Source organism: Heliconius melpomene, chromosome 13 (assembly GCF_056956725.1).
Source record: "Heliconius melpomene rosina isolate 202511_hmr_F chromosome 13, ASM5695672v1, whole genome shotgun sequence".
In the NCBI taxonomy this organism is placed as follows: domain Eukaryota; kingdom Metazoa; phylum Arthropoda; class Insecta; order Lepidoptera; family Nymphalidae; genus Heliconius; species Heliconius melpomene.
The window spans coordinates 16028979-16053554 of NC_140401.1; the positions used below are offsets into that span (position 1 = coordinate 16028979).

Sequence of the window (24576 nt, forward strand, 5' to 3'; positions counted from 1 at the left end):
TATACATATGTATATCTAAGAACATTAAAAAGTCATATAAATATATGACAACTGTTCACATTTGGCTTTTAACCAAAAAAATAATTGGAGACTTGTAATGCAAGTTCTCAGCTAATAGCAGCACATTCATGTGTAATTAGTGCAATCAGCGTGAATCACGTACAGTCAATCAAAAGCACTGGTTAAGTGACGTCAAAGCAATCGTCCGGTATATATGTTATGCAAGATAGATAGATATATATCTTTCTTATATAATAATATATGTATAGTTTTTGGTGGTTTCGATCACCAGTGATGTTCTAAGGGTACTGTTACAATTTTCGTTGGAAGCTAAAACAACAAATATAGCTTATTTCGTGTAATAAAGATATATTTACGCTTTTATATGTATGGCAGGTGGTGTAAAGAAAGTTTGTAAATAGTTTTTACACAAACATTGACATGTTTAAGTTGCTTGAAAAAACTGCAATTACGTTATTATTGAACTAAATGACCAACATAGGGATGCTATTAACATAAAAGACAATAAAATATTTTTGCATTCATATTGTCTATTTTCTAATGGTAACAAAATTTTTTTGCAATTCTGCTGATTACTTTTGAAAATAAAAATAAACTATTAAAAATTGAATAATAATGGCAGTTACATGAATAAAAATAGGAACTTTTGTATGCCTACGATAAAGAAATATAAAATGAATATAAAAATATTTTTCCTCGTTTGAGATATTTTTATAAGTACATATGTATATACATAGCACGTCACGTTTTTTTACAAATTAAGTAGCTCCTTTGCTGAATATCTCTATTATTGAGCAAAAAGGAGAGTAGGCTAAGTCTAAATAAACATTTCGTGAAAAACTGTGAGGTCCAATACATTTCCTTATCTTACTTTCGTTTATATCAAAATCAATTAAAATTATTTAAGCTAATTTTAAGTAGACATGTGGATTATTTTCAAAAAGTATATGAGAGTATACGTCTGAAGGAATCGAACATATTTTTAAACATCTTCACTCTATTCGGAGGAAGTAAAATATCCAGGACTCCCCTTTCAGATTGTCTTATAGGAATGACTTCTATAGGCTCATCTAGATCCTCTTCAACATTCCTTGTGGAAGGCGTTGTAGTATCTCCATTTTTTACATCTACTAGTGTAGAACTACTAATATTTAATGAACTATTTGATATTGCCGGAGATGTCGTTATTTCAACATTTTTTGGGTTGAATTCACTAAATTCAGGTCGTACAATATTAATTGGTACATCGGTCTCTTCACTTATTCCAGAATCAGCCTGTTTACTCAAAACATTAGTGTATATATCCTGAAAATTGATAGAGGATGGCATGTAAGCATTTGTGTACGGCTGGTCATCTTCAGTGGACTGAGCTTCAATCTTCACCTGGAATGTATTTTTTTAATATTTTAAACATATTTGGGTTAAATAAAATATGTACATATAATTTGTTATTGCCAATTTAAGAGAGAAGATATGTTTAGTTCACACTCTCTACAACAGTGGAGGCGAAGTGCGGCGTTGAGTTTCACCACTTAACACGCAATCACACTCTGCTTACTCTGCTATATGCAGGATTTTCACTAAGGCACATTGTAATCTTATTTTAGTGAGAACAAAAAACACTAATACACTTATAATATTATAAAACATTTACAAAATTATACTCACTAAGTAATACGTATACAAAACCACTATAATATTAGCTATCAATCCCATATTAACGTCTGATTCTTTTAACAATTCTTGTTATAATAAAAATTATGGACATTGTTCCTCCATTCACTTCTCACTGTGAGAAACTTTTTGTTTTAAATATAACTACAATAGTGTTTATCGAGTTGAAAGAAAACGGTATTGTCTACTCGGTGAATGAATTTATTATGAACGAACTGTGAACTAAATAATATACTGTTAGATGATTAAGATATTCGAAGTTTTCAATACAATTTAATTTTTGTTGACAAGTTGCAGTGTATTCAACTGAAATGCAGTAGTTGTGGGTTCCATTCCCACTTGAAGCATTGGTTAAATACATACATATGTAAGTTTTCTCGGTTTTCTTAAACTCGTGCAATTTTTTTTTCACAACACAAGCTTTTCACAACACATTATTTAAAAGTAATAAAAATATTTGTAGTGTTTTTCGTGAGTGTTAGAACACGACGTCGCGTTTTATCTTTAAATCAGAATGAGGAATTAAAATTAATAATTCTGCCGAGTGACATTCGAACCCACTACCATCGTGTTTACAGTCATACACTATACTATTTCGTTAAAAATATTTAAAAACAATCACACAAATATTTACAATCTGTGTAAATATTTTATGAATAAAAAAATATAAAGTGAAACCCTGGTTATTACATATTATAATAAGAATTTAAGTATTAAATTAAAATGGCGGTACGTAAAATATAAATGGAATTTAGATTACATTTGATAGAGGCGCCTGAATAGTTAACGCTATTTTCGGTGTAAACGCGTATTGTTAAATTTTACTCGTATACTGTTGTATGTGGAGTGAACATGATTTATTGGCTTCAGTTAGAACTCACGATTGTTAGTTTTGGTATGTTGGAAGTTAAATTTATAATTACTTATAAAAATAATTAAATCAGTTTCACGCTGTTTCCCGCATACGAGGTGGGCTGAGGGAACCTATTGTTAAGACCCTCCGTTCCTCACTTTCTGCCGAATTCAGCAGGCATTCCATGTTGACTAGTGGAACTCAACGCCGCGCTTTGCCTCAACGACACCAGAGCGAAGAAATGGAAATATACATTTAAATTTCCTCGAGTGGGAACTGAACACACAAACAGTCGCGTTTACTACCCACGACTGGCCTCAATGTATACTCGTATATCTATGATTTCTGAATCTAACACCAAAATCAAAACGTGTCTATTTAGTGAGAAACTACAGTCTTTATTACTCATTTGTTTCGTATCACCAGAGGCATTTCTCATAATATTTAATTACAGTGGGAAATTTGTAAACGCGAAGAAACAAACCTTTTTTCAACTAAACACCGAAAGGTTAATATTTAGCATCATCATAATTGATCATAACATTTTACATCTAAGGATAAATTTTCAAATGTTTGTAAATATTGGTAATATTATTTCAACCTATTTCAACAGAGCTGACATACTTAGAATAAATTAATTTGCTCTATCTTCTCTTTGAAACATACAAAAAAAATCATGTATCCTTTGTAAATCCAAATCTAACTTTATCTAATAATCTTTAATATACAAAAACTTTGCTTTTCAAAGGCAAATAATATAAAAAGAATAAAACATACACTATATATTTCTTTTATAGTGAAAGTGAACATAAGGCATAGAGAAACTGCTTTATCCTGGGACTAGAACCGAGGTCCCGTGAGTGCAGCACTTTATTTTACACAAAGCGATGAATATACGGGGTTAAAATCGTATTTGCCCCTAAATAAAAGGAAGCGAGACAACCGTACAGCGAACTCCGATATGAAATACTTGTTTCCATTATCACATTTGAGATGTTCTATTTATAATATATTGGGATTTGTGTATAATATTTTCAATAATATTCTGAATTGTTGTAACGAACTTATAAGTTATTTTTTGCTTTCGAAAATGTTTCTTTCTGAATTGCCTGTGGGTTCGATGTCTACTGAGGGGTAATGAATTATTATTTATTAATATTTTCAAATCTTCACCCTGGTACCAAGGTGAAAGCGCCCCTGCTACATATAGCATATAGTATGCTTTTATGTACGGAGTATAACGTGAAACTGAAAAAAAGAAAAACTTTAAAAGATAAGAAAAATGTATATTATTATAAGAAAAGGGCGGAATAACACAAAATGTCTAGAGACATTTCAGGTTTTATAACGAATGACTTTAGCCCCATCTAGTGAATAGAATTAAAATTAAAGACGAAAAACTAATATACACACATACAATTTTCTACAATTTTGGTTAAACAATTATTATTAATTATTATTATTATAATCATTTCAGAATCATATGCATGTTATAAGTTTGCACATAATAGTAAAATAATGGAGCCGAGCACTCCGGTGCGCCAGTAAGGATGCTTATGATGCGGTGTAGCAGTTTATTTAATTTCCTCAAAGGCATTACGTGGAAAAAGCATGTTTTCAAGTGCAGCACGGAATTCTTTTCCAACCTTTTATCCAGAAAATATATTTAGATTTGTGAGTGCAACACACTTTTTAATAAAGTCTCTTGTATTCGCAATTTCGACACTTTCTGCCTTTTCATAGTTGAAAGTAACAACGAAATGAGAAACTTTGCCAAAGTTCATAATCAAGGCCCGAATGTGCTTAAAATTTTTGGTTTTCATTAATGCTCTTTCATCTGTTCCGAGATTGCGGTTGGCAATAACATTTTATGCTTTATAAATAATGATTTTCAGAAAATTCTGTACAATTTTTTTATTGCATTTAAATTTGTATTTAAAATTCAGACATATATAAATTTTCTTTTGTTGCTTCACACTTTTCCTTCATAGCAGGATAGGCATAAGGAATTTAGTGTCAAGATCCTTATTCTCTTCCTATCGATAATTTCCTTCTCTTTTTTTTTATATATTGCAGAACTTAGAAACTTAGCGCTACATTTTGTCTACCATAGCCAGGATTTGTACGAAAATGACTTGAATATAATCATTCCCTGAGTGGGGATTGAACACACAACCGACGCGTTTACTTGTCGTTACGTTTGTTGTCTACTCTATGGAAGGAACGTCTTAAATTCTATTTTCAGTTCATCTATGCATACATATTCTACGGCTTCCACATCACAGATGCAGCATAGCCCAAACTGCCGGTTGGGTCAACATAATCGGAGACACCTTTGTCCTGGAGCTTCGATTCACCGACAATGCGGCAATGCATCAAGTTGATAGCTCACGGCTAATCCCCGTATATATAGTGTTTGGGCATAATGGCCCTGGTAGCTAATCAATCAAGGCTTCGACTAAGATCTAAGTTGTAGTTGGTATATGTTTATTTATGAGTTTATTTTTTATTTAAGTACACTCTGTATCCTGCATATAGCAGGATAGGCAGAGGGAACATGGGAACCTAGTGTTAAGGTACTCCGTTCTCATTAAGACACTTCCATTCCCCATTTTCGGTATTGCGTATTGCTGGAGACTTGTGCCCATGCGCTAGAACTGGCCTCAGTTTTTGTGAGTTTTTATTAATTTATCTTATTCATCTTATTTTTTTCATTTTTGTGTTCCCACTGATATTTAACGTTTTTACATGAGTATTATATTAAAGTCGAGTATATTGGGAAATAACGAAATAATTATAATTCTGTGGATTATTGTGCGGATGTCGGGCAGTGAACGAAATGCTAGCTAGCATTTAGCATCAGTCGCAATCGTCAATGACGTGACAATTGATTTTATCGTTGCCTATTTGGGTATATACCTAGTGCAGAACGGAGTGTTTTAACACTAAGTTCCCTCTGCCTACCCTGCCGTGTGCGGGTTACAGCGTGAAGCTGTTTTAATTTTAATTTCTACCTAACAGTATTTAGGAAAATTTACATGTATCAACAATGTGGATGTACCAAGAGAATGGCGCACGGCTAATCTCGATATATGTGTGTGCTTGTGTGTAATTACCGTGCTAGCGAATCAATCTATTTGATTACGATTTAGGATTCATTGGCTAAATTCAATTTTGAAATTGGGAGCACTTTTTAACATTATTTATTACTTATCGACAGAAAAGAAAAAGAAATAAAATTCGGGTGATCACAGGACAGTCGTAGCGCAGGTTGTGGGTTCGATTCTCATATTTCATTTCGTATATAAAATAATAATAAATGTTTATACAGTGTGTTCACGTAAAATACACTTTTTCTTACGTATAAAACCTGGGCCCTTTTCGCAGATGTTTTAATCGTTAATTACCGTTGAAGCAATTAACGCTTTCACAGTATTCATTAAAAAGAAGAGTCTCCTTCCGCGGTTCTAGACTTTGGAACAGGACTATGCAGTACTGGAGCAAATATATTTTATTATGTCCGTATAACATTTTAAGTAAAACTAATTTATTACTGTTATTTTGAGGCCTTCGTGGCGCAATTCTTGCGTGTTTACACACGACGGTTGTGGGTTTGATTTCGACTCGGGATAATGAAATATTATTCATTAATATTTTCATTTCCTCGCTCTGGTAATAAAGCACAGCGTTGAGTTTCGCCACTCAACACGGAATTCCTCGAAAATTCCTTAGATTTATATACTTATCGGGAACTTAATTGGTTTAACTTTGCACAATGTTAAAGAAAATTTAGCATACACAATGTTTCGAAGACAGAATGGTGCATGGGTGGACTGTCTTAATACTAAATTTCTTCTGCCTATTCTGCTATTAGCGGGATCCATAAATAGTCTCTAGTCTTTTCACTTGTAGGAACTCCTCTTTTAGTGCTGTATATTCCCAAGGGAACCTACACGCCAAGTTTTAGCGTTGTACGCCACACACTACACTAAATATATCGATAAACTTAGATAATTTATACGAAATAAGCAGTAAAATATAAAATGTTATTATTTATTTATACTAAAGAAAAAAATAAGTATGAATAATGAATGAATATATCCGTTGATCTTGTTTAAAGCAGTCCGCGAGCGAGGGAAGGCGGCAACATCTTGTACTAATTGGTCTACGGCGCGAAGATGTTCCGCGATTTATAGCTTTACTCACCTACACATATATTGTGAACTCTAGATTCTACGTTAAATATGAAAAACTTTTTAATTAAAAAAATATAGTTACAGAAGTGTCTCAATCACTAGGTTCCCTCTGCCTACTCTGGTTTGTGCGGGATGTAGCGTGAAGCTGATTTGATTTGATTCTGCCGAATTCTGTAGCCATTGCGTGTTAAGTGGCAGAACTTTAGGCCGCGCATTTACCTCGACACTAGAGCGAAGAAATGGAAATATAAATTTAAATAAATATATCATCTCCTCGAGTGGGGATCGAACCTACGATCAGTCGGTTTTACAGTCACACTTTGTGCTACTGCACTACGACTGGCCTCAACAAAATAAGCGATATTTACCTATTATATATATGGAAAACAGAGTGTCTCAACACTAGGTTCCCCTTGCCGCGGCGTGCGGGTTACAGCGTGAAGCTGATTTAATTTATCTATAACTATATCATCTAACACAAATTTACATACATTATGTATAGAATAATTTTATATAGTAAATACATGTACGACGTTGTAATCTTGTACTCCGGGGAATGCATTACCGGGCGGCGCGGGTGCTTACGTCAGATATACTACCCTTAAATTACTTTGAGACATTTCTACTTTAGATTTTGTAAATGATTATGATTTGCTGAATTTTAAGAAAAAAATACAAATAGAAACGGGTTCGGTTTCTACTTGAGGAAATGAAATAATGTTTTTATTTCGATCTGATAACAAAGAGAGCGGCGTTGAGTTCCGCCACTCAAGTGCTTCCAGAATACGGCGGAAAATGTTTAAGTGAAGTGGCCTAATGGGAACAGAGTGTCTTAACAAGTTTCAAGTTTCCCTCTGCCTACTCTGCTATGTGTGGGAACTGAAAAAACAATCTTTCTTAACAACTTGTTTTCTTAAGAGATTGCTGTAAATAATAACGGTTACATAAACATAGGCGAATAGAATGTACACATATAAAAATTTAATAATCACATCAAATATGAATTAAATAGAGAACGCTATTTAATTATTTTTTATTCATTAACAATACGATAAAAATATATTTTTCTATTTTACGTATTTTAAGAAGACGCGCCAGATTTTGATGCGATTATTTAATATATGAAATAAATATTCCCCTAATTAAAATATGATCCCACAACCATCGAGACAATGCAGCTACTTTACAACTAGTCTCTTTCAAATCCTATAATATTTAGAACGTTAATAAAAAAAAATCATCTGATAAGAAGATGTGAAGTTGCATTCGATAGTAATAGTAATAAATGTAAATTTTATTTATTTTTCCTTTTTCTAATAAACTTATGATTGGAGCTGCTGCAATCGCCAACTTTGCCTTATTATACTATCGCACGATGTTGGAATTTCTCAAGCTCTACGCTGTTTTACTGTGGATATGAAAACCTTGTTACAAGACTTTACGTTTAAATAAAATTATTTTTTACTATAAAATAGTTTTAAAAATGTTTTTGTTCAGTTAGTGTTTTAATATTATATAGCAGATTGAAATATATAATAACCTTTACAAAATTTGTTATATCGAATTTTAAAAAGGTTTTATACGAATGTAAGTAAGCACAGTAGGTTTTAGGTGCTTGTAGAGTGCATGAGGCATAGCTTTACTTGAAAATGTTTAATAATTTAAATTTTATGAAGTAACTAATTAAAATGGTTAGTTAAATTATATTTTGTTATAGTTACACCTCAATTAGTATGTAAATGTAAAGTACGGTTTCAATTTTAAATACCATCACGACTCCTCTAGTCATACCTATATTATTCTTTCAAACCCAAGTTCGCCTGTTGGCTCCCACTCGAGTCGCGTATGAAGGCAAAATTAGACTTTTTAAAGTTCCCGGCAACTTCGATTCTACCTCCATACCTCCATACCTCCGTCCCTCCGTCCCTCCGTGCCTCCGTCCGAGGTTATTTCGCGGCCTCAGGTGGTCTACATGTTTATTACACTTTTTATAACGAACAACCAACTTTTACCTAATTTATATGTATATGATATAAGAGTGGATTTATATGTTGAAGACGTACTGGATACAATGTATGGAAAATTTAAAGATTATGTGGTCATAATAAAGATTTTTATAAGCTTCACGATTATTCCTTGAATTTAGGGTTTGCCATTGCCAATGTTAGTCCGCGTTTACCTTAGATATTAAGTGACGGAACTCTACACAGTGCTATGTCGAATCAGAGCAGAGAAATGTAAATACCCGTTGGAGATAAACGCTGTCCAAATGCGCCGCTACATGTTTTTGATGAAAATATTTGTTGTTTTTTTCGTCTTCTTGAATGTCTCGTATCGTGCAGATCCGGAGACAATTAAGTAATATTTAATTTCATATATATGTTTTGTTTCATATGGAGACACTACTTATTCCACACTTTGTCTAACTAAACCGAAAAAAAAAATTTTTTTAATAGTTTTTAGAAGTTACTTTGCGTGGAATCGAATTCATATCCAAAGTGTAATCAAGGCTAAACTCGACATTTAAATCTTTAAAGAAAATGTCAACTAGAGGTAAATCTACTTCTATTATAGCTTAAATACTTTTAAATTAATACAGATAATTATAAATTCATGTTATTTATAATAGTAAAACGTCATTGATTGTTGTTTCAGTTCATTTTAATCTTTTTATTCATTATATTGGTTAAAATATTTAAATTTCATGAATAAAAGTTTATTTATGGACGTTATCGGTAATAATAATATATATTATATTATCGATTAGTGATCGCTGATAATCCTGACCATTTATAACACGTCTGTGTAAAAATATATGCAAACTGAAAACAACTGAAACGCTTATAACTTCCTATCGTGTGTAATTTTGTTGAAAAATGGCACTTTGTGCCCAAATTGTGAATGATTTTTTTATTTAAAAGGTTTAAAGATATTTATTTATATGTAGGTATTGCAGTTCAGTCATTAAATTATTGTTAGTCTTGTATTTAGTTGATAGGAGGGGTGGGTGGGGTCTTTATATGTAGCGACAATACGAAAATATTGCATTTTTGACCCAACATATATATTTATTTAAGTGTTTTAATGAATCCACAGATATCTCAAATATACATGTCCCAATTTGCTTAAACAGTAGTAAATTCTACTGTACCGATTTCAAGTTTATTTATCCATATAGGCCAAATGCAATCACATTCATCATAAATACCAAATGTGATATCGATGTTTGGAATGTCGATGAAGGCAATCTTGTGCTAACAAAGCATAGTTTAAATTATTATTTTTTATTTTTGTGGTCAATAACTTATGAAAATTGCAAAAAAAGGTAACTTAAATTGTAGAAGTGTTATTTCACACTTAGGAATTTTTTTTTTTTTACAAAACGGTAAAAAAAATTTAAGGAATTGTAACTAACAGCGTATCAAAAGTTCTTAATAAAAACGTACGGCTTAGTGATGAGAGCGCTTGCACGGCTAATAAGAGCAAATACCGCTACCTCCAAATTTTATACGTTTCCGAAAAAAGTATTTTAGGGTTTATCAAATTACAATTTACACCAATATTCATATATATTTTTAGTTAAATTAATAAGAAACAATTAGTATAGAAAACAATCACTAGCTACAACCATCTACAGCTCGTCAATTTCAGCTTAAATGACAAGTAATCAGCCCTAGGGAATGACGAACGACAACAAACCGATGGAATGATATCGGAATGCTACAAGCACTGTTGGATGCCCTAAATATCTGCGACGCGACATACCAATGCCTGTGGCTGCCTCTGACTGACAGATATTTGATAGGCTATTCATTGTTCATGTTTAGGTGCCCGTTTGTCTAAGAATAGCTTGTATAGTCGAATATATGGGAATAGTCAAATATATGGGATGTATGTGTATGGTTAATATATAGCAAATTATTGTATTATAATTTATAATTTTTTATTTTATTATTGAATTGTGACGTAGTGCGGCGTTAACTTGTGTAGCGTGATACTCAGAAAAAAAACTTAACTTTGTAATATATGTAAATACCGAAATTTTATATAAAACATTGAACTTTGCAATGCAAGACATAGTTCTTAGATAAAATATTTAAACGCTCTAATTATTATATTTTTAAGCGTTTATTTTCAATAGAAAATTATGTTACTAAAATTTGTTAGAAAAACGAATTTGTCCCCATTAATTCTGTACATTTAACCAATCCACAAAAAATATAAAAATCTACTATGATAGAACTTAATAAAACATATATAATGATTTATGCATACTGCTTACTTGAATACATACTAGGTACGTACTATAATAGCGTGCTATAACGGAATCCCGCAAATCTCCCGGACACGGCTAAGTCGGGCAGGTGTAGCAACTAATTATCTAGTTTGACTAATGAACTGCCTAATAACATTGGATCTGTGGTTTATTCATGAGATAAACCTACATACTCATACATACATACAACTATTAGAATAGTTATGTTCGGATCGTTTTGTTTTGGGAATGACGTGAAATGGGAAATTATATTTTTATTACCTTGTTAATATAAGATAATAAACTGAAAAAAATGTTTGGTTGAACACGCTAATCTTAGGAACTAATGATGAAAATCTTTAAATCTTTTTACTGCCATTTGACTGATCGGGCGAAGCCGCAAAGAACCCTCTCTTACATGTCTCGTATGTTTCTCGGGTAAGCAGAGAAAATCTAGTAGTAAGCCACTTCGTTCTTGTATTGTATGTAAATTTACAACATATCAAAGTGTTATTCAATATTTAGAACTTTAAGCGTATTGAAATTCCATGTAAATATTGGAACGTATTGAGATATGTTCTCTTACAATTCCTTTTTAACAAGTGTATTTAAATTTCCTTATGGATGTAAATGTATAGGATAAATTAATTCAAGTTTTCAAGGATATTCTGTGAAAAATGATGCGAATACACATCCCCTTAAATGTAAAATGTTATATTTAGATAGAATATATGAAATCACAAAAAGAGAGAGAGAGCTAATTTAATATATTTAACTGTTACAATTTTGGCTTTCGGATTGACAAAAAATGACATAAATACAATTGTTTGTATTTATGTCATATTTTGTAATATTGTATATATTTTATTGTCAACCACAACATATTCTATTTGTATTTTAGTGCGGCGCGAGTGTCGCGTTAATGCTGAACCAACGATGCATAGTACGTCATAATTGAAAATAATCCCAGTTTTATATCGGAAATTGGAAACCAAAAGCTCTGACACCCGCGAGTGTTCACCAAATGATAAGTTCGTTTGGTGCTTTATATTAATTGCAATATTAATTGGCTAGTTTGCTTGGCTAACTTTTATAATTTTTATATAAATACCGACTATAATGTTTTAATATGATTAAATTAATTAATTAATTGATAGAAGTGTAGTGGCTGTGGCCGTACGTGTGGTGTGTGTGACTACGTGTGGTGTAGTCGAAATCGATTTAGTCTGTTTCTGTCTTTATTTAAAATGTGTTGAAAACGAGCTGTAGTTAATGTCTTAGTGATACTGGTATAATGTTACGCTTTTAAATATTTTAGGAGCAAAGCTGTATATGCGTGTAGATAAAAAAGAAGAATTTTAATTAGATTTTAATAATGAAGTTTTAACTAATCTATACATTTTATTTTTAGCTTAACGCTGGACATAGCACCAAACGAAACGGTCTCTGCATATTCTTTCTCCAGATCATCAACTTCTTTCATACATGCCCTCGAGGGGCGTCTTATATTTTTTACATAACCTTCGTCCAGTGATTGAAACAGTAAAATAAATTGTTCCTGGAAACGGGACTAGTTTTGGATTCGATCCCCACTTAAGGAAATGAAATATGTATTTAAATATTTCTTCGCTCTAATTTGCCGGAAAGTGGGGAAGGGAGTGTCTTAAGTTCTTAATCCTAAGTTCCCTCTGCGTACCATGCTGTATGCGGTATACAGCGCGAAGCTGATTTATATATTTTATTTATATTATATGAAAATATCAGCTATAAGTCAAATTTTAAGCAAATCATAAAAGGTGTTAAAGCCAATATGAAAGATTTCTCCATACATTTCATGTTTACAGGAAATGATTACAAATTCACCGTACATAACTATACGACGCGTCGTCACGTGCCGCAAAAGGGGTATATTTTTATGGAATACGTAATTCTGTTTGACTTCATACGCGATGTCCATATTTGCTGAAGACTCTACGTCCTACATGCAAAGAGTGTCGACTGTTTCCAATTACTTACATATTTATTTGTTATAATAGAATAGTGAAAAAAATTGTCTATAGTGAAGCTAGTTCTGGCGCAGTTGTGGCGCAGTGGTCCCCCCTACTTGAGGAAACGAGTCCTGCCTTCAATACGCAATGCCTCCAAAATTCACCGGAAAGGGAAACGGAAGTCTTAATGGGAATAGAGAATCTTAACACTAGGTTCCCAAGATCCCTTTTCCTGCTTTGTGCAGGATACAGCGTGAAGCTGATAAAATATCATTAGTTCCAACGCAGGGGCATTCCTTTAACAAATTATCATTTTCGCGCCCCGGTATAACAAAAAGCAGAGTTTAATTCAGCCTCTCGATATAAAATGTCTTGAATTTGATATAAAGTGAAAGACGAAATATCTTGACAATAGGTTTCCTCTGGATACCATGCTATAAACGGGATAGATCGTGAAACTGAAAAAATAATGTAACAATGGAAACACGCTAGTCTATAACGAAACAGGTCTTAGCAAATAGAGGGCGACATCGACTGATAGAAAAATTCTCTCGAGAGCTTTTCAACTGAAAATAGGTATTGCTCTTTTAAAAGTCGTAAACTTACATTATTTAATATAATAACTTATATGCTTATTTTGCTGTTTTTCATGTTTTGCAAGATATGTAAAAATAATTTTCCGATGATCACTTTCATTTTCTTGAATTCAACAATTTTAAACTATTTCGAGACAATCAGTGTTCTTAAAGAAATTTCATAAATAATTTATAATAATTGTATAAATAGCCTATGAAATAAATATAAATATCTTAAGCTAATAGCAATTTATGGCAGCGCTGGGACGGTACCTATTAACCGAGAGGCGCTCAATACTTTTAAAATTTTATATATTTTTTATATACCTTATTTATTTTATATAATGCTAATTAATTATTCTAGTATAGGATCCAGGAAGCCTCTCGATATAGACACGACCGCCACCACTGGATACAGACCAATCGGCATTGGGTGGGTTTTGTCCAAGAGTGGACGTCAAATCCTAATCTGATGATGGTGATGAAATATCCCACCGAGTGGAAATCGAACCCATGATCATCATTGGAAGCGCTAAGTCAATATACTACAATTGCAGGTTTGCGAGCTTATATAATTAAATATACAAGCTGGTTCACAGAACTGAACCTATGTAGTGTTATTATAGGTATAGGTTTCTCAGTCAATAACAAATTAACAATTCGTGGCATTTGCCAGTTTCCAGACCTTAATGGTTACAGATTTAGCTGTATTTGTGTTAGGGTAAGACTTTAGTACTGAATTTACTAAATATTTCACTAGATGAAGATTGTTTTTCTTATATTCTAACAAGTTAGTAGTTGTTATTAGATAGTTCTTCAAACTTTTATACAAAAATTTTGAACAGTTTTATTTAGCTTTACGCGTATAGTGTGTGTGATGTATATAGCAATGTAGGTAGAGGGAAATTAGTGTTAAGACACTCCGTTTTCCACGTACCGCCTAATTTTTGAGACATTACGTGTTGGAAAATAAAATTAATTTGTATATAAATATTATTACCCTGAATGGGGATCAAACCCACAACCATCAAGTATCAGTCACATGTTTTCTTATCACGGCTTTACACAATTTTAAAGCAAAGTAAAAAATATTTTTCAACGCTTCAAGAACTGTTAGATATATACCTAAATATACGTACTTACATATACAAATTTATTTAGCGTGTTGTCTTATTCACTAAAGTATGTGCGGATTCCAATGAATTGTTTGTTTTGCATTTCTCTCTTATTGTTATCAAATACTGCGGTTTTTACCTCTGCTATACGCTTTAGTTCTTTATTATAAAGTGAAAAGTAAACGTTAGAAATGTACGTGCCTTCCAAAACAGAGGCTGTTGCAAGACTATTTTTTATTGTGAGTTGCGCTGGTTTATTAATGTATATTTTGCTAGCCTTTTATACTTTTCATACGGCATACTCGTCTATGTATCGTTTGCAAAATTATCAAGAACCCATCCAGGGTCTTCCTCATCTGGACATTGAAATCAAGAATGATAAATATTTGGACATGAAATACATTTTATTATGGACTAGTGAAAATAATTCAATAAAGCTTATCGGTGAAGGTCAGATACCTTTTATTACACGTAACTGTGTGCATACAAATTGTTATATAGCAAATGAGCAATCTTTCCTACAAGACTACACAGATTATGATTCAATTGTCTTCGATAGTACAGATTTGCGTAATTGGAAAGAAATGAAATTACCTGAAAGAAGATCGGTACGCCAAAAATATGTTTTCCACAGTGAAATATCGTCTGATTATGCTCCTGTCTGTAATATATCAGCAGATAATTATTTTAATTGGACTTGGTCATATAAACTAGATTCCGATGTCGTCAGCCCATTCATAGAAGTAAAAGACTTAAAAGGAAATGTCGTAGCTCCAAGAGTATCCGTAGCTTGGCAATCTAGTATGAAAGATTTATCCGAAGACAAATTAGAATTAATTGGAGGAAAGAAAAAAGCCATGGCATGGATAGTTGCGAAATGCATAACACAAAACGATAGAATAATGTTCGCTAAAATACTACGAAGTATGTTTAGGAAGAATTCACTAGTTTTCGATATTTACGGATGTGGTAATCTCCAATGTCCTAATAAAGGGTGTTTGGATGTCGTAAAGGAATATTATTTTTATTTTGCTGCTGAAGATTCTAATTCTGTAGATTATGTAACGCAGGAAGTTTTAACAGCCTTCGATAATTATGCTGTACCAATTGTGTTTGGAGGCGCGAATTATACAAGGTAAGAATATTTATAAGAATAAAGAATAATTAATAATAAATTTCATTTTGAAATATATTTAACGTTAAATAAATTATTTACATTATTAATTATTTAACTCATAATAGTACTTTGTGTATTTTTTAGATTTTTTCCTGAGGGCTCCTACTTAAATGCGAGGAGCATGGCTGTAGAGCAATTAGTTGCATTAGTGCAGTATATCATAAATAATCCTAGAATATACAATAATTATCACCGTTGGAGAAACTATTATGTTATTACAAACACTGAGAGATTTAAAGGCATTTGTGAAATATGTTCGTATCTTAACGACGACAGTAAATTAAACATTGTAAGCGTTAAGAAGAATTTAAGACAATGGTGGTATCCTGGTCAACTGTTCCAGCGATGCATTCCAAAAGGTAAAATAAAATAAACATTTCCACGATTAAAATTTTAAGTTTAAGATACTTCTTAAGATTACATTTTCTCACGGTATATGTAGGGTATAGCTTAAAGCTGAAAAAGACGTCGTTATCACTTAAACATACATATGTTGAAATTAATATGTACAAACTTCCTAGTAGCATCAAAATGGCACTAGGTAGGTGGCAATACTTATATTCCTTTATGTATTTTAAGCTTCCGAATTAAATGAATTTTATTTTTTGCTTAGATGATGAAGATAAGTCGCTCGATGTGAAAAATTCAAATCAAGCTATCAATAAAGATAAGCGAGAAGAACAAAACAAAAGTGATATGGACAATAAACTTATATAAAATAATAAATAAATAGTTAATTAAGTATTTATGATATGTATACTAGTAGGAATTTTTACTTGTAACTTGGAAATGTCTATTTTAATTTCCCCCTACATTTAAGAAGAAAGACATGCCGCGTGTACGTCCAGTAGCTCAGATGAAGCTAGTGCGTTATCTGTCAAATATATATTGATGTTTTAATTATAAAACTAATTACATATTATATGAAACATATAAAATGTAGTAATTTTATAAGATTTTATAATTGAAACATCAATGAGTCTTATTTTGTAATATTAATTTGAAAAGCCATTATTTATAAAACCTTATCGATAGCTATAAATAGCGTTATAAATAGCTTTTGATAGAATAAACAAAAGTAGCGCTGACATTTTTATAACATTTACCTAATTTGTCTTTAGTTTAATACAACAATAACACTGGAAGTCCTTAATTAAAGTAAAGGTCAAGAAAAAATACAAAAATAATATTATTTTTGCCATATTTATAGATAAGGTTTTAGATTCAGAGGTCTATGTTTCATATAATATGTATGAACATAAAAAAAATATCCTTACATCGAACATGTATTCTTTTTGTTTGAGTGTAAATATGAGAAATATTTTAAATATTATACATGTATAATTTGTTACTTATGATTTTATTGTTTTTTTTTTGTAATATTTTTAATCATTTTAAAAGTTTCTTATGGTGACCTGTTGCATTAATTAATTGTGTAGGGTAGGCAGAGGGGTCCCATGCTACCTAAAAACGCTTAACACTATTAATAAGTCAGTCTGTTTTCAATTTTCGAATTATTGAGGTTGAGTGACGGAACTTAACGCCGCGCTCTGCAAAAGCCGGAAAATAATAAAAAAAATCTCTCCCCTTCATTCCCCCGAGGGATCAAGACCACTTCCTTCGCGCTTAAAGCCCAACGCTGCCCCACAGCGCCATAACGACCTCGTAATCTTCATAAGAGATTTGCACAAATGTCAATAGAAACGACAAATTCCACAACAAACATAAGAATAAGATATAACAATCAGAATTCAGTATGGAAGGGGATTCGAGTGACTGCTTAGCATATCGCAGAGATCGCCCGCTCGCATATTCACGAGGTCGCTCTTTGTCCTGACCCCACTTCTCTCCTTCGCTATGCAAAGTAGGTCTGTATTGGCGATTGTGAACTACCAACTTCTTTAAGAGGAATAGTTGAAGTTTAAGAGGTTTAATATGTTTGGAAACCTTTGATATGGTGATGAGTTTAATTGATTAATGTTTTTTTTTTCATTTTTGTATTAGTTTGTAGTTTGGTGTAAGGTTCTTAAGTCTAATCAAATAATTGATATTCCCATTTAGGGAGGTTGTCGTGGCGTACCGGCTTTAAACATGATAATAGTGGGTTCGATTCCCACTTGAGAAAATGAATTATTTTGATCTCCGCGCTCTGGTAAAGAAAGGCAAGCGCAAGACAGCGCGCGTCATTAAGTTCCGTCACTAAACAAGCAATGTGTAAGGAGGAGAGTGGAGGACGTCTTAATAATAGTTTCTTTCCGCCTACTCTTATTTTATTTTACTTATATTAACTTTCTAATAATATATAATAGTATATTAAATTATTAGAAGACCTTGTTACGGGCTGGATTTTTCTCTTCGATATGCAAAGCAGCTATGTATAATGAAGAGGTCTTAAAACTTCTTAGAGGCTTGGAAGTTAAATCTTTGAAGTTGAAGACGTGGACTTTTAATATGTAATGAGTGGAAAGGTGACATAATTCATTGGAAAATAGTAATTTATATTCTATACATGATCTTGAGGTCATTAAAATGCCATTGTAGCGCAATGGTCGTTGTAGGTTCGATTTCCCCTCGGGGGATGAATTATTATAATTATACCGGTAAAATAGGCTGAATGTGATGTAGAGCCTTTTAATTAAATCGTACTTATATTTTTACCAGGTTTTGTTCAAGTTCAAGTGGAACTAAAAATTATGTATGACACTCTGGTCGTATGAGTTAAGACCTAATGATAAGAATTAAGACACTCCGTTTCCATTGCCTTATTACCAAAGCGAGGAAATGAAAATATTAAATATTTCATATTCTCGAGTGGGAATCGAACTCGCAACCGTCGCTTTTACAATCTCTTGCCCATTGCGCCACGATGACCTCATACATACATACATTCATCCACGTATATTTAGCATCATTTCAAATATTCACATAGGCTAATGTGTATCAACGCTTAATCTGTACAGGGGCTGGCGTACCTGATGTTCTATTCACAAATTCTATTTGCAAAATCATTAGAGATAGCTATACCCACTACGTACTTGTAATCAAGTCTGCTGATGAATATTCTAGAGGCTTGACGACACTTCGCAGAGGGCGCTACTGAACGAAATTTGAATTATGCCTGGTCAGGGTCTCAGCTGAGATGGTGATTATGTATATTCATGGATAATTTTTCCGTTCCGTTCCGTTGGCACAGATTTGAGTGTATTGCTCGTGACACAGTTTTTAGGAATTGTATATTTTTGTTTTATGGATTCGTATATATATTTTGGTTAATTTTAAGTAATCTTGGAGGGATGGTGAGTTTTTTTTATGTTAATATTTACAAACTTTTAGGTGACCTTGATAAAAATCTTCCTTATTATTTCAATTTAAAGGAGATGCTGGTTTGATTTATTTAAATTATTTCCTAGATGATTAAGTATTACTAAAATAAATATTAAGAAAAAATATTTAAATGCATGACAGTAAAGTACTTTTTCGAATTTTACAAATTCGGCACTAAAGCTAAACTTACGTGGTTTGTTGTCACGTATAATTATTACTTAAGAATGAACGTAACGTATATTTGTTTGTACCTAAAAAGAGAAAAAATATGTATACAAAAAAGGATCAGAGGCTTAAATTGTAAAAGTTGTAACCCCTATAGACATTACATCTGACAATTTAACAAAATTTCCAAAATAAAATCCGAAAACAAATATACCATATGAAATAAAGTGATATCTCCGTAAAACAACTCAATAAAGCCTTCCCGTTAAATAAAACAGAATGTAACCGAAACTACCAGTAAAGTGCAATCAGGGCGCAATTGGATCCCGACACGCGATATATCGGCTGCTGTGCGTTAACACACCTGATGCAGCTGCATTATACTGTGCCGCTACTAATTGTGCTTCTGTTATTAATATATTGTTTAGAATACGGCGTTGAGTTCCGCCGCTCAACAATTTGGGGGAAAGTGGGTTACCCTTGCTACCTTGCTACATGCAGGATGCACTGTGAAGCTGAAAAAATATGGACTTGATTTCAACTTTGAGTTAACCTTTTTATGTATTTTTTTAATTAATTTTTTTATTAGTAAAATTTCTGGGGTTGACAACAGACTATTTTCTGTGGGTCCAGCCATTCTTTGCAATGCCCGTGATAAAGTAATCCATTTCATATATTGCATGTTTGGAAAATAATTTATAAATTTAAAGATACGAATTAATAATAAGAATTACTAAGTGAAATGCATTTTGATAATTTTGATACAAAACGTTACATTTTATATGGGAAATTACAAATTAATTAATTTGGCGCAGATTTAAAATTTCAAATTTATTTCTTAGGAGACATTTTAAATCTTATATGAAGAAATAATTGACAATTTACCTATGACCTATTCAAGCTCATACAATTAATGTTAAAGTAATAAAATCGATATATTGTATAAAAGTTAAATATTTATTAAAAATAATCACCAGGTATATATTTGTTCTTTCAATATTCTGTTTATTAAAACAATTTCTTCTATGAAATTTTCCAAACATTTTCACCTAAAAACAAGTGTAGGGGTAACATTCAATGTTTACTGTGCCTACAAAACTAATACGCACCTGAGACTGGTATTTCGGGTGTTCAACTGCATGGCTTATTTGTGTAATAGTTGTCATTTTACATCGCTAAATAACATTGAAAAAAGTTAACTCTATTAAATATATTGTTTTTGGATATATCAGGTGTAACCTACTGTAAGGTTAGGAAGAGAACACCTAGTGGTAAGATGCTCCGAAAAAATCGGCGGAAAGTGGGGATTTTCCCCCGAATTTTCCGAGGCACTGCTGTTGAGGGGTGGAACTCAACATCGGTGAGGCCTGATTGTGATGAGTGAATGAGAATGATTTTAGTTTTTTTTCTTACTCTTAAATATTTTATTTATGCTCAAAAATTCAGAGAGTCTAACTTCAAGGCGGCCACGACACATCAACCGTACTGTACATACTCGTATATAGGTTTTTTTTATCAAAGCTAGTTATCTATTTAAATAACAATCCTATACATCACACGGTTACAGCATAGTAATATCCAGTAGTTGCAGCTGTAGCTGTAGGTGTGGGTGTAGGAGTACAATCACGCGCGTGGGACGCTATCAATTATTTAGCCATGTCAGCGCTTGCCGCTCGCGAATAAAGCGCTTCGATATTTTCATTTGCATTTATTTGTATGGGTATGTTTTAATGTATTGATAATGTTTTATCTATTGTAAGCAGACAATGTTTACGGGAGCGCGAGTGGGCTTTTAAAAATAACTAAGAAAGTTATATTTAAATTTACTTTAATTAAAATAAGAACAAAGGTATATGTTCTTATAACTAACTTAAAATTAACTTAACTAGTGAATCGACCGAGCAGAAGTGCATGCTCTAATCGACTAAAGAATAAAATATATAATAATTAAAACTAAAACACTACGTTTGTTTCCCATGGCATGAGGGGATTCGCGTTACATACGCCGAACGCTGATTAGGCGTTTACCGGTACCGTTCTCACACCATGAGGCAACATAACTAAGCTGTAAATATTGAATGTATCCTAATAATATAATATATATTTTTGTATAGTTTTACGTTTTATCCCGCATGTAGGGGGTTTAGGGGAAACTGGAAATCAACAAGCTTGTGATCCTGCGCCACGAAATTGCCTTTAATATTTTTTTGTTATTTTAATATTCTTGTACAATGTTTAATTCCTTTCTATATGCAATAAAGAAATAGATTTACTTATCTAGTTTGATTTTATGTCTAAAAAAAATAACTTAAGTATATAAATATGAATTATGGAATGGCTTGATCTCCTGGTAATAAATGTTTTTGTTTAATATACAGCGATGTCAAGAATTTGCTTGAGGTAAATAATTGATAGTCCCCAGGTAAATTCTAACAGACGGTTAATTTGCTACTATAATGGATGGGTCCTATGCTAAATTTAATAATACGAACGATTATATTACCCTTAAGAGATAAACAAATATTCGAAAATTTGGCTTCGAATCCCAGTCAAGAAAATAAAATATTTAATTTTATTTCTTCGCTCTAATATAGAGGTAAAACGCGGCGTTGAGTACCGCCACTCAACATACAATGCCTCCACGGAGGAATTCTGCGGAAAATGGAGAGCGAAGTGTCTAAACAGTTCAACTTCAACTGTGTGCGGGATACAGCGTGAAGTTGATGTATAGATATACATAAATAGTATAGATTTTCATGTCTTAAATTAGATCGCATTTGTTTCTCTTTTGTAATGTTAAGGTGTTTCTTAAGGATGACGTCATGTAAGGAAATAAAAGTGCTAGTACCAGAGAATTATTCAATGAACTTACAAAAGGAACGGATGTCGATGTAAGGATATTCGGAGGGATAGAAAAAATCTCGAATTTTGTGTCATCAATTTTCAAGCGAAAGAAAATTTTTTCAAAGGAAAATTGAAAATTTTAAAAATTTTACGAAGTTTCCTATTCCAGAATTCAATTTCAGTATGTTTTTAGTGGAACATTCGTAGATATGGGGATAATACCTTATAGACATATTATGAAAACGCTAAGCTATAGATATTATATATCTAAATAATTCAAATATCAATACCAAAAGCCCACTAATAAAAATACAACTTCCTTAAGAAGATGGATAGCGTATCACTGCATTGTCAGGCAGACAAAAAAGTATTCAATAATAAATCTAAGTCAAGACGTCGATCACAGATGTGCCCGAGATTATATTGAAACCTTTTAATAACAAGAAAACGTGAATATAAACCGACTGATATTTGATATCTATGTATGTATACAAAAGTTGGCAAGTATGGTACAGTTTGTTATTTTATAAACTATTGATTATGTAAGAGTTTTTATTTTATATTTGTACATTTTTGTCTAACTAACATGTAAAAAGGGGGCCTCATTACCTACTTGCTTAGAAATTTAGAAAAATTTCTCCAAGAATGGCATTAGGAGGTAATTTTTTAATTTATAATTGTAATTTTTTGGTAGTTGTAATTATTGCAATACAATTTTATATTAATCAATTTTTAAACATATTGTGAAGTCTTCTTTGTTGACAAACGTCCTTATAACTAGGGTTCCACCATTCTCTGAATTTTCTATACATTTTCGGTTCCAAGTCACTGTTTAATTTTGTACATAAATCGCACACGTGGTTTCTTGCTCGAGTCGTATAGTAGTAGTGATTCTTCCAATCAAAAAAATATTTGTATGTAACAGGATATTTAATGAGGAAGTCGATGATGGCTCCAAGTTTCTTCATATCAAAGATGTGAGCATTTATGTACGAGCCTGGAGGCAGGAAGCTGAAATACAAAATTGTTTAACGCTTTAAGTAATTTAAATCTTACAAAAAATTACGTTAATCTATTAGATACTAATCAAATGTACAATATTTTTTTGAATTGTTAAAAGTCATTAACTATTTAAAAAACTGTTCTTTACGTCGTTAGAATATAAGATTCTTTTAGATTACAGAGCTATTTTGTAGGAATCAAAGAGTAACATTTTTTGCAAACAATCATACAAGTTATTGTATATATTTGCGCTCAGGTGTGATTTAAATAATATAAAGCTAAATAAATTGTATCGAACTTAGGATAGAACTAATATATAAAACTTACTTCTTGTAACTTGATGATCCTAGAACTATAGGAACTGTTAAATGCGACATCGCATACACCATTAACTCAGAAACGTAATCATCAACGAACGCATCTTCTAGAATCATTTGAAAGAAATATCTTTTTTCTATAAATTTTAAGCAATTTATGATATGCCCTTTTGGACACCGCCTGTCTCCACAAGGGCCGTATATGTCTATAGTGTAGTTATAGCCCAATAATTCTTTTTTCATTTCATTAACAAACTCTTGATATTTCAGCCTCGTCTTGCATTTTGTAACAATCCACGCAACTGCTTTAGTTTTATTTGTTTTCATTGCAATCAAATCATTGTGTTTGAATCCCGATATCCATTTGATCCCTTTTCTTGGTCCCACTAAGTTATTTTGAGAATCAAAAAGGTTAATAAATGGATTTGGTATATCAGAGTCAAGTTTATAAGTCCACGTCCAATTGAAAAAATTGTCAAAGAAAACGTTACATACAGGATGACTTTCGGAAGAACGTAAAGAGTGGAATATGTACCTTTGATCAGAAGATCGAGTTAAATTGACATCTTTTGGTGATAAATATGTAATATCGCGCACTTTAAATATAATTGCATTTATTTCTCCATTAGTTTGCAACAAGTCTTTGTCATAAGTTATAAAGCAATTTTTAAATTTGCAGTTTTGTTTTACAAATAAGCTTCGGCCTTCGGGCAGCTTGGATCCATCATTGCGATTCTTCTTTGGCGGCTTCCATATAAGGATATACTTCATGCCAGATGGATGTTTAGTGAAATCGATTTTGCTAATCGATTTATTTCTAATATCATAGTGATATTTCAAAAACTGTATCATTGTTAATGTAACGAGAGCAATCATAACACACGACAAGTATAAGGTAAATTTAATTAGAATTTTTCTAAAAGTGCTAATAAAAACCATCTCCCTGACGTAATACATGGCGGTAATCTTAATTATTTTCACGAATTTCATATCAAACATTAAAAAAAGCGGCGCTTCAATAAGTTACATTTTATTTTCTTTGTTGTGAATTCTTAACTGTAGTTGCAAGA

General features: G+C 32.1%; 3 protein-coding genes across 3 annotated transcripts; 1 reads left to right on the forward strand and 2 right to left on the reverse strand.

The window, feature by feature from the left end:
- Positions 1–772: 772 nt before the first annotated feature.
- LOC146533148 (uncharacterized) lies at positions 773–1875 on the reverse strand. The gene is made up of 2 exons (XM_085196803.1): positions 1690–1875; positions 773–1404 (listed from the first exon to the last, which is right to left on the reverse strand). The coding sequence occupies exons 1-2, from the start codon at positions 1735–1737 to the stop codon at positions 958–960; spliced, it is 495 nt and encodes a 164-aa protein (XP_085052929.1). The 5' UTR covers positions 1738–1875; the 3' UTR covers positions 773–957.
- A 13386-nt stretch (positions 1876–15261) lies between these two features.
- LOC146533149 (alpha-(1,3)-fucosyltransferase C-like) lies at positions 15262–16571 on the forward strand. Its single transcript, XM_085196339.1, has 3 exons — positions 15262–15812; positions 15939–16213; positions 16468–16571. The coding sequence occupies exons 1-3, from the start codon at positions 15262–15264 to the stop codon at positions 16569–16571; spliced, it is 930 nt and encodes a 309-aa protein (XP_085052465.1).
- Positions 16572–22912: 6341 nt separating this feature from the next.
- On the reverse strand, positions 22913–24358 carry LOC146533150 (alpha-(1,3)-fucosyltransferase C-like). The gene is made up of 2 exons (XM_085196340.1): positions 23517–24358; positions 22913–23198 (listed from the first exon to the last, which is right to left on the reverse strand). Exons 1-2 carry the CDS (start codon positions 24356–24358, stop codon positions 22913–22915), a joined length of 1128 nt encoding a protein of 375 aa, XP_085052466.1.
- Between the last annotated feature and the right edge of the window lie 218 nt (positions 24359–24576).

Bases quoted from the DNA above. Each gene is read 5' to 3' on its own strand.
- LOC146533148 (XM_085196803.1), bottom strand. From the start codon at position 1,737: ATGGGATTGATAGCTAATATTATAGTGGTTTTGTATACGTATTACTTA. The intron at 1,405-1,689 runs GTGAGTATAATT...AATACATTCCAG, and splicing joins TTTTGTATACGTATTACTTA to GTGAAGATTGAAGCTCAGTC.
- LOC146533149 (XM_085196339.1), top strand. From the start codon at position 15,262: ATGAAATTACCTGAAAGAAGATCGGTACGCCAAAAATATGTTTTCCAC. The intron at 15,813-15,938 runs GTAAGAATATTT...TGTATTTTTTAG, and splicing joins GGAGGCGCGAATTATACAAG to ATTTTTTCCTGAGGGCTCCT. The intron at 16,214-16,467 runs GTAAAATAAAAT...TTTTTTGCTTAG, and splicing joins CCAGCGATGCATTCCAAAAG to ATGATGAAGATAAGTCGCTC.
- LOC146533150 (XM_085196340.1), bottom strand. From the start codon at position 24,358: ATGATACAGTTTTTGAAATATCACTATGATATTAGAAATAAATCGATT. The intron at 23,199-23,516 runs GTAAGTTTTATA...TTTGTATTTCAG, and splicing joins GGATCATCAAGTTACAAGAA to CTTCCTGCCTCCAGGCTCGT.